Genomic DNA, 10,731 nt, shown 5'->3' on the forward strand with positions numbered 1-10,731 from the left:
GAGAGACACACACACATACAGTAAAGAGAGAGAAAGAGAGGGAGAGAGAGAAGGTATGTCAGGGAAAAAGATAAACAACGCTGCCATGAATACTAATAACAAAAGACATCATCGCCTCACTCGGAAGCACAACAGTAAAAGTGAAATAAATTAAATATAGAAGAAAAGAACGCCGGCGTCCGTCTGTTTCAGTCGCCTCTCACAGATGGCACACCGCCAAGTAAACAAGCCTCTCAGTGCATGCAAATCAATAATAAACATGTAAATAAATAAACAGAAGAATTTAAACATTTCACAGAAGCTGCTTTTCAATATGAGAAGCACATATTGGATGTTGGCATTCCGTGTGAGTTGTGACCCTGATAGGGGAATGCTCGCTTTGTTGTTGAGGTGATATTAAGATGTGAATGGGTCTTAATATGCTCGGGCTGGGATACCATGAATCTGAATGTCTTATTTGATTATGAATACTAATGGTGTGTATCCTTGCACAGATTAATAACTGTGTGTGTGTGTGTGTGTGTGTGTGTGTGTGTGTGTGTGTGTGTGTTTGTGTGTGTGTGTGTGGGTGGGTGTTTATGTGTCTGTGTGTGTGTGTATGTGTGTGTGTGTGTGTGTATTAAACATGCTGTTTGTGATGTGTTTTTGCAGGTGGGCCCCAACAGTATTGCAGCCAGAGATGGACGTATCAGAGAGGGAGACAGAATACTACAGGTGACTTATTTATGATCATTGGGCACAAACAAGCACACACACACACACACACCACACACACACCACACACACACACACACACACACACACACACACACACACACACACACACACACACACACACACACACTTGCATATTCACCTATGCATGGTCTACAGAGACATACACTTAGAGGCACAGATGTCCACACACACACCGACACACACACACACACATACACACACACACACAGATGAATTTGCAGGCCAGTGAGTGGATGCATGTTTAATAGGCACACTTTGTGTGAGGAATGGAGGGTGCTGTTGGAGGAATGAGACCTGTGGGGGCTTGTGGGGTACACAGGGAGATAGGCAGAGTTACGGGAAGCCCCGAGGCTCAAACAGAGCAAGGAACACCGCTCAATATAGCCTCAGGAGAAGGTACATAGCCCATATGCAGAATGCATATGGATAGAGATTTGTGCGTGCGTGCGTGTGTGCGTGCGTGCGTGCGTGCGTGCCCGTTTGTGTCTGTATACACTTTTAGGTGTAAGAAGTGAGCTCATTCATTAGAAGGAGAACAATGCAAAGAGCCCACAGTTGGAATAGACTGAGGGAGAATTCACAGCCAAGCAGTGTGGGGGGGTGTGGAGTCAGACAGACATGTAGAGAGAGAGAGAGAGAGAGAGAGAGAGAGAGAGAGAGAGAGAGAGAGAGAGAGAGAGAGAGAGAGAGAGAGAGAGAGAGAGAGAGGTGGAAAAGAGGAACACAGACAAAGAAAAAGAGGTAGCCTGGCTTTGAACAGTCTCCTTTTGAAGACAGAGAGAGAATGGGGCAGAATGGGATATGGAGTCTTAAATTGAAAGGACAGAGGAAAGAAGAAAAAGAGTGCACCGAGATAGGGGGGATCAGGATGTAAGAGCTACAGAGTGTATGAGATTGAAAGAGAGAGGGAGAGACAGAAAGAAAGAGAGTGAGAAAGAGAGAGAATTAGGATGTAAGAGGCACACAGAGTCTATAAGATTGAAAGAGAGAGGGAGAGACAGAGAGGTGAAGGAGCTGTTTGAGGGAGAGAGGACAATGCAAATATGAAAAAATGGAGATGGAAAGTAATAAATAGAACTGTTTGAGGGGGAAAGAGAGAATGAAAGATGGGGTTGTATGGAAGAGTGGTTAGAGAAGAAAAAATGAGAAAGGGGGAGAGAGAAAAGGAGAGAATAAAAAGGTGATGGAGAGAGATAGAGAGAGAAAGAGAGAAAGAAAGATAGAGAGAGAGAGAGTATTGACATTACTGCTCATACCCATATTGCTGTATTTTTTTTATTATTATTTTATTATATTTTCCTTTTAATGGCCTTGTTCTATTAGTGTGCCATTCTACAGTTCGACAACACAGCACTCTAGTCACGCCAATAAAGCACTTTGGATTTGGGAGAGTGAGGGAGGGAGGAAGAGAGGAGGGAGAGGAAGAAAGGGAAGAAAGGCAGGGGAGCGGTATGAGAGCAAGAGAGAGAGAGAGAATCAGAGAGAAAGAGAATGAGGGAGAGGTATATAGTAGTAGAGACAGAGAGAGAAAGATGCAGAGAGTGAGAGAGTGAGATGATATGAGAGAGAGAAGGTGTGTGTGTGTGTGTGTGTGTGTGTGTGTGTGTGTGTGTGTGTGTGTGTGTGTGTGTGTGTGAGATGTGTTGCTGTTTTGCCAGCCCTATTATCCCACTCTGACACACCCATCAGTCTCCCCACGAGAAGATGGACGCCACCTGTCAGACCCCCTCTCTAATTGTGTATGTGTGTGTGTGTGTGTGTGTGTGTGTGTGTGTGTGTGTGTGTGTGTGTGTGTGTGTGTGTGTGTGTGTGTGTGTAAGAAAGAGAGAGAGAGAGAGAAAGAGAGGGAGAGCTAGATGTCAGTACACACACACACACACACACACACACACACACTAACACACACTTGGCTCAGAACATGCACCCCCAAGTAATCAATGCAGGCGCTCTCCTCATGTAAATACATAATTTACTGCAGGTGCTTATCTCTGGAAGAGACTTAGTACCCTGCAGGTGTCAGTGTGTGTGTGTGTGTGTGTGTGTGTGTGTGTGTGTGTGTGACTGTGTGTGTGTGTGTGTGTGTGTGTGTGTGTGTGACTGTGTAAAATTGTTGTTCTTCATAATGAGGTGAGTGAGTTTGTGTGTGTTTGTGTTTATGTGTACTGTATTGTTTGTGAAAGTCAAATGATTGGGCAGATTGCACCTTCAGTCTTTGTACCTTTTTTGTCTGACTGTGTGTGTGTGTGTGTATGTATGTGTGTGTGTGTGTGTGTCGGTGTGTGTGTGTGTGTGTGTGTTTGTATTGCGATTGGTTTTAAGTTCTTTGTTTTGGCTCATGCCATTTGGTCAGTTTCTGTTCTCACGTTGCTAAATCAACATTTTTTTTTCTCTCTCCGTCTCTGTGTGTGTGTGTGTGTAGATTAACGGCCATGATGTGCAGGACAAAGAGGAGGCGGTGGCTCTTCTGTCCAGTGAGGAGTGTAAAAGCATCGTGCTTCTGGTGACCCGACCAGAGATGCAGGTGAGTGGGTCACTAACACGTCGCCTGAGAATGACATGTGAGGGTGTTTTCACACTTTGTGATGTTTTCTGTTTTCTTGGGGCAGCCGTGGCCTACAGGTTTCGCTTCAGACGCTTCGGCGCTTCGGACTTGTAACCGGAGGGTTGCTGGTTCGAACCCCGACCAGTAGGAACGCTGAAGTGTCCTTGAGCAAGGCACCTAACCCCTCACTGCTCCCCGAGCGCCGCTGTAGCAGGCAGCTCACTGCGTCGGGATTAGTGTGTGCTTCACCTCACTGTGTGTTCACTGTGTGCTGAGTGTGTTTCACTAATTCACGGATTGGGATAAATGCAGAGACCAAATTTCCCTCACGGGATCAAAAGAGTATATTTATACTTATATACTTATACTTTAAACAAAGTTTGGGAGGAGCCTTAGGGATGATTGACAGCAATTAACCCACCTGCCTACCGCCGCCAGGGTATTTAAGCCGGCCTCCTTTCCTTACGCCATGCGCTCCGGCATTTGCAAAATTATCCCTCCTCCTCCCCCTACTCCTCCATTCCACTGATAGCCCGGTTACTCATCCTACTTACACTGGGGGTGCAAGCGGCCATCGCTCTATCGCAATCTCCACTTCAGGCATTCCAGGACCACAGCCTGCTACCTTGCCAAACATGCGCTTAACTTACACTCAAGCTTAGCAATCATACCGACGGCGAACTAGTGAAGTTCCTGAAAACACCCTGAGTGTGTGTGTGCGTGTGTGCGCAAGCATGTGTGTGTGTGTGCATGTGTGAGTGTGTATAAAATATATGATGTATAGAATGCAATCACATGTGTAGAGGTTATAATATGTATATAATAGGACCCAGTAGTATGCAAGTGAAAGATATTATGTGCATTCATAAAGAGCAAGAATTGCTTAGAGTGTGAAAATAGTCCGTAGGGACAGTCTGTGTCTCTTTAATGTGGTACTATCCACCTTAATGTCTGCAAATCCTTTGTGGAGCCTGCAGTTTTGTTAACTGCTCAGGAGTTGCGCTGAGACCACAATATCACACAGTTCCACACAGGAAACTCGACACAAGAGCCAAAATGGCTGACACAACATTCTCTCTCCCTCCTCCTCATTTGCACTCTCTCTCTCTCTTCCTCTCTCCTTCCCACTTCCTTTCTTTTTCTCCCTATTTCTTTCACTCTCATTTTGTGTGTCCTCTCTCCCTTTTTCTTGCTATCTCTCTATTTTCCTCCACTCCTTCTTCTCTCTCTTTCATTCTCACCATTATTATGTCCTGTCTCTCTCTTTCATCATTATTCTCTCTCTGTTCCTCCATTTTCTCTCTCTTTCTCCCTCTATCTCCCTCTCTCTCTCTGTCTCTCTGTCTCTGTGCATCAGATGGAGGAGAGCTGGTTGGATGAGGAGCACAATGAGTTCCTGGAGGAACTCAAGATGGAGATTCTGCAGGAGCAGCGCAACGAGGAGAATCAGCAGATGGATGCTCGGGGGCACCAGGTGTGTGTGTGTGTGTGTGTGTGTGTCTGTGTCTCTCTCTCTCTCTCTCTCTCTCTCTCTCTCTCTCTCTCTGTGAGTGTGTGTGTGTGTGTGTGTATGTGTGTCTGTGTTGGGGGAGAGAAATGCTGAGTGGCTAAGCCCATTTCCCAAACCAGCCTAATTAGCATAATATCTAAAATGAATAGCCTTTCTGTCATTATAACGGTAATGAAAGTGACAGTATTAATAAACCCAAAGAGGCTCCACAGCCCAAACAATTAATGGAAGTCCTAAACCCCCCCACATGACCCTGGCAAAAATACTGTGCCTATAAATATGTAGGCATGTAAAAACATCCCCCAAAAAATACCACCCCAGTGAGAATTGTAAAATATGGATTATTACAGAGAATTGTAAGTGTACTGTAGGTCTTTTAAAAAGTGTGTTTTTTAAAAAAACATGTTTGTTTTTAACAAAAGTAAAAGTGTAAGTGTTTGATCCAAATGATGGCGTAATCACTCTCTCGCCCTGGCTCACTTCCTGCTTTCTACAGGACCAGGAGGGCGTCGCCACCGGCTCCCCGTCCAAACACAGAGACCAGGAGAAGCACAACCAGCAGTCCGAGACACCGCAGACCTCCACCGGCCCGCGGCGCCGCTCGCCACAGCGGCGACTCCGAGAGTGCTTTGGCCTCGCCGAGCCTCGCCTGAGCACCAGCCTTCCCCGGTCCGGCTTGAGCCGGGACAGCGAGTCCGGCCCCGGGTCGGGCCTGGCGCTGGGCGTGTCCTCGGAGCGCGAGCGCGGCGTCCAGCGGGTGGAGCGGGTGGAGCGGGACCTATTCCAGCAGCACCTGCTGGAGCTGAAGTGCCAGATCCGTAACCGGGGCGAGTGCGGCGGCCTCTACTACGCCCGCAGCAGCACCATCGAGTGCAGCCTGACGGAGCAGAGCGGAGTGCTGGCTGGAGGAGGAGGAGGAGGAGGAGGAGGAGGAGGCGTGGGGGTGGAGCGCGAGCTGCGGATGCTCAACGAGGAGCTCCGCAGCATCGAGCTGGAGTGCCAGAGCATCATGCAGGCGCACCAGCTGCGCAAGACGACCCAGAGCGAGTCCCTGGACTACACCCACGGGCACGCTACGTCGCCGACGTCCGGCAACGTCCAGCGGGCGGCCAAGGGGGGAAGAGGGCAGCAGCAGCAGCAGGGTCGCGGGGGGAGGCTGCCGGACATCCACGAGTACCCGGAGCGGTGGGGCGGCGACAAGCAGCGGGACAACAACAAGGACAACTCGAGCGCGTACAACACGGCCGAGAGCGCGCGGTCCACTCCGCTGGGCATCGTGGAGCGGTCGCGGTCGCCGGAATCCTCGCTGCAGCAGCGCCACGTTAACCTGACCAACCTCAAGAACTTGCGTGGGAGCGTGCACAGCTCCCCGGCACACACACACACACTCACACACACCAGTAGCCCGCAGCACCAGCACCAGCGCCGCTCTCACACACTACCCAGCCCCTCAAGTCAGTCGGCACGGACAAACCAGACCCCCTCTACCCCAGGTAGCCCCAACCGGACCCTCCCTGCCCCCACCACGGCCACCACTAACTCCTCCAGCTTGGACCAGAGCCCCAGCAACCCCTCCGAGTCCGACCCGGCACTCCCAGCGGACGACGAGAGGGTTGACCGCAAGAGAAGCAACCAGCGTCGGCAGCCGGCATGGCACGCCGTCCCTTACCACACCACCACGACCACCACCACCACGGGGGGCGGCATGCCCAACGCCGCGACCGCACGCAACTACCAGAGCTACGTCCAGCTGCTGCAGCAACACTCGTCCTCCTCGCTGGAGTTCTCCCAGAGCCAGCTGAGTCTCCTCAGCCTCCGCCCCGGCCGGCCCGGCGAGCCGCGGCTCGAGTGGAAGGTCAAGGTCCGCGCGGACGGCACGCGCTACGTGGCTCGGCGTCCGGCGCGCGACCGCATCCTGCGGGAGCGCGCGCTGCGGATCCGCGAGGAGCGGAGCGGCGGGATGACCACGGACGACGACGCGGCCAGCGAGCTCAAGATGGGCCGCTACTGGAGCAAGGAGGAGCGCAAGCAGCAGCTGGCCCGCGCACGTGAGCAGCGACGCCGGAGGGAGTTCATGCAGCGCAGCCGGCTGGAGTGCCTCAGGGAGACCACAGGGGGCGCTGGCGGGGCTGGAGGAGGAGGAGGAGGAGGAGGAGGAGGAGGTGGGGGGGGGTCTGCTGCCGCTGAGGCCCGGAAGGAGGTCAACATCCTGGAGCTGAGTCAGAGGAAGATGATGAAGAAGCGGAACAAGAAGATCCTGGACAACTGGATGACCATCCAGGAGCTGATGACGCACGGGGCGCGTGTGCCCGAGGGCACCAAAGTCCACAATGCCTTTCTGTCTGTCACCACCGTGTAACACACACACACACACACACACACACACACACACACATACATGCACACCCACCCACACACACACGCATGCACGCACACACACACGCACACAGACACACGCACACACACACCCATAAACATCTCTAATGAACATCTTACATTTACATGCATGCACTCACAAATGCACAAATACATGAACTCACACACTGACACACAAACACATATCACAAACAACATCCACATATCCCCTTGATATGAAATACATGATCCTGTATCAACTCATATTTATTGAGTTCATACTTTATACAGTTGACAGGATCTGAACATTATGAAGTACATTATCTTGTATCAACAGTCGACAGGATCATCGACAGGACAGGACAAGCATCGCTCTTCTTGCGGTACGACACCAACTTGCCTCGTTGAATGTGGCAGTTTTGTTTTTCATATGAGGAACACAGAGAGAGAGAGAGAGAGAGAAAGAGATATTTTTCATGCTTTCATGCAACTAAATATCATTTTGTACAAAGACACAAAAACATTGCCCTTTTTTCATCCAAGAAAACAAACCACAACCTTGACAGACCAGACCAGACGTGTTTTTGTACTGGGAGCATTTTGAATCTTTTTACCGTAGTGCAGTACCTCTTTGCTCTGAACCATGTGTACAAGAAAAAGACAGTGACTGAATGGAGGGGATCTGAGACAGCAGTATGGCTCTTCTTAGAAAACGGTCTCGTCCCCTTTCATACATGATGTCTTTATAAATGTCAACTTCTCATGGAAATTTAAATTGCATACTTGAACCTTGACACCAGGAGTTGTAGACACATTTAATTCCTTAAATGTATATGTTCATTTCTGTATATGTTAACTTTTTCGTTTTCCGATGGCACTGAAAAGTAGCATTGATCAATTATTACTCAACAAGAAGGGAATCAACACCATACCTGATGGAGACCACATGTGTCTGCACGTCACATGTTCCTAAGATACTGCCCACTAAGAGAGTCCATTCAAGTCTTATGTAACAATTTGTAGCTATTGTAAAAGGATATTTATTTTGTTTGTTCATTATGTACAGATGTTTTTTTTCTCTCTCTGATTAACTTTATTTATCAAATGATACTCCTCACATGCACACTAGTGGAAGCTAGATGCAAGGAACTTTAAGTATATGCAGTACAAACTACAAAATGTACAAAAAACAAGTTTATTTAGTTTGTTTTCTATACAAGAACCAATTGTTTGGTGTTTTTAAAATCATTTTGGAAAGCTTTTGGCAAACAGCCTTATTCCAAATCCTTTGAACCAGTTTTGTACAATTCTAAGGCCCTCTACATGGACCGTGTTCCTCCTCTATGGTTTAGAAGTGCAATGCCAAATCACACACTCTTAAAACAAATGTGTTGTCCCTATCTGGACACAGAGATGTGTTAAAAAACAACGCAAGTTGTGTTGTTTTTCAATGCAAGTTGGTCATTTTCAACACATTTTTTGTAACAAATCACACACTACTGAGGCAGGACTTTGGTCAAATCCTATCTCTGCAATGCCTTTGGGGTAATCCCCTAATACGCTATTATTCATAATCTGTTGTAATGGCACTTTTAAAGGGATGATCATGCTTTGATTACAGATGCATTATGCAGCAGTTATAAGCAAATATTAATAAGTTTAATTACTCAGTGTTAATGCATCTTAATTTATCATGGCCACGTTTGCAGTGAACTACGGTTATAATGCTTCACTGAGAATGTCACCCTTTCTGTTAAAAAATAAACAATATACCAGTTTATTTATGGACATATGCAGAGGAGCTGTATGAACATCGAGTGTGGTTTCTAAGGCAACATAAAAGCACTTGCAAACTCCAATGTCAATAACCACCAGGAGAGATGAGTTGCATTATATCTGCAGTCAGTGTGTGACAGTTAACATGGCAAGTCTTGTGTTGTAACAATAACAAGGTCACTTGGCTACGGTTGTTTACGAAAATGTTTGTCTGTCAGTAGCGAGCACAGACGAGCATTTTTATCACACCCTTAGCCTGCTAAATGGACCAGTTGCCAGTTATGGATTGAGATCTATGCAGTATTTTCTCTGATCAGTGAGATACATTATGAAAGTATACTTACCATTGACATATGAATACTAGTCTATCATTCCTATACTAGTGTCTGAGATTACATTATGTCTGTTGGGCATTATTGAGTGTTAGCTGAATGGTTGTATAAAGGTAACAGGATAAAATATCCTTATGTAAGCTTGAGTAATCATAGCGGTGAATGTAATATTACTTAACAATAATAATAATAATGTAATTACATCATAAAGACGCCATTAGCCAATAAAAAACCTGCAGGATTTCCATCACCAAAAACTCCTCAGAACCAGGGACTCTGGTTGTTGACATATGAGTTTGTGAGCGCTAATTGCAGTATATTCTGTTTATGTTAATATTTGACATTAAATAATTGATTGACTGACAGTGTAGAAGAAATATTGGTGACACTTTACACATAATTGTCAGAGAAGCTTGACTCTTAACTATTCCTCAAAGGCATTCTCTTTAATTTAGCATTTCTATTCAGAAAAAGTACAAATATAGGAATTACAATGTGTACATCTCCACAGGTATTGAACCGAAGACTCTGTTGTCGTTAGCACCTTGATCAACCATGGGACACAAATAATCAACAAATAAAACTGAAATCTACTTGTGTATTTCTCACTATCTGTGTGTAAACAGATGGTTTGTTTATAGTCTAAGATGATTTAAATAAAGCTGAGCTTCACACAGTGGCATTACATAGCTCCTCTGCTGGGGCCCTTGAGGAAAGGCTCTCCAGTCTGTCTTTGAGATATCCCTAATGGTTTGTGTTGTTTCCAGGTGAAAGTAGTTCAGATGAAAACAGGTGCTTTTCCTACCGTGAAGACTGATTTTTTCGACAACGCGTTATATATTTAAAAAAAGAAAAACAAACAGTGTATTTCTAAGAAGTCTGATGATATTCATATTCTTGCTCAGTGTTTTCTGGTATTTCAAGTGATATGTAGTCAACAAACTTTTGTAGCAGAATCAATGTGTGCTACCGTAAGTGTGATATTTGCAAAAAAAAAATGTGAAAAAAGAATAAACAAATGTTTTTTTCACCAGAAAAGGAAACAGTTGTTTTGATCTTTTAGAATAAACATCCATCTGCTTAGGTCAGAAATGTGCAAATGCAGAGGGGCAGATGTATGAGAACAGTCTAATAGCACTCATCACCACCCGTCACCTACTTCCAACGTAATTTGAGGTGCCCACAGCTGAACTGTAAAATTCAATCACATGCATAGTTGTAAACACTTTAACAGCATAGTCGAGGCTATGAACGGCATAACAATGCAAATGCACTTAAATAAACTCACTGAGGTTGCTCCCTCATCACATCATGTTTGGCAGGCTAGTTATTTCAAGCGTTTGCCAACACTAAAGCAGTGATGCCTGAGGATGACTCTGTCTCTAAAACCGTTTATCTGACAACAGACTTCTAGGCGTAAACAAGAGACTGCTTTGGCTGAATAGCCTCTCCCCCGGCCGATCCCACTGGATGATAGC

General features: G+C 46.5%; 1 protein-coding gene across 1 annotated transcript in view; it reads left to right on the forward strand.

Annotated features, from left to right (window-relative positions):
* Positions 1-7,149, forward strand: part of pdzrn4 (PDZ domain containing ring finger 4) — a 64,249-nt gene extending 57,100 nt beyond the window's left edge. The window contains exons 5-9 of the mRNA XM_076297212.1: positions 652-714; positions 3,158-3,259; positions 4,638-4,754; positions 5,287-6,190; positions 6,284-7,149. Coding sequence (XP_076153327.1) covers positions 652-714; positions 3,158-3,259; positions 4,638-4,754; positions 5,287-6,190; positions 6,284-7,149 — 2,052 coding nt within the window. The remainder of the gene's footprint in view (positions 1-651; positions 715-3,157; positions 3,260-4,637; positions 4,755-5,286; positions 6,191-6,283) is intronic.
* Positions 7,150-10,731: the final 3,582 nt, after the last annotated feature.

This window comes from Alosa pseudoharengus, unplaced genomic scaffold (assembly GCF_046254945.1).
Source record: "Alosa pseudoharengus isolate Yale_2024_CS ecotype anadromous, Long Island Sound unplaced genomic scaffold, YU_APseudo_1.1 YU_APseudo_1.1_scf_20, whole genome shotgun sequence".
In the NCBI taxonomy this organism is placed as follows: Eukaryota; Metazoa; Chordata; class Actinopteri; order Clupeiformes; family Clupeidae; genus Alosa; species Alosa pseudoharengus.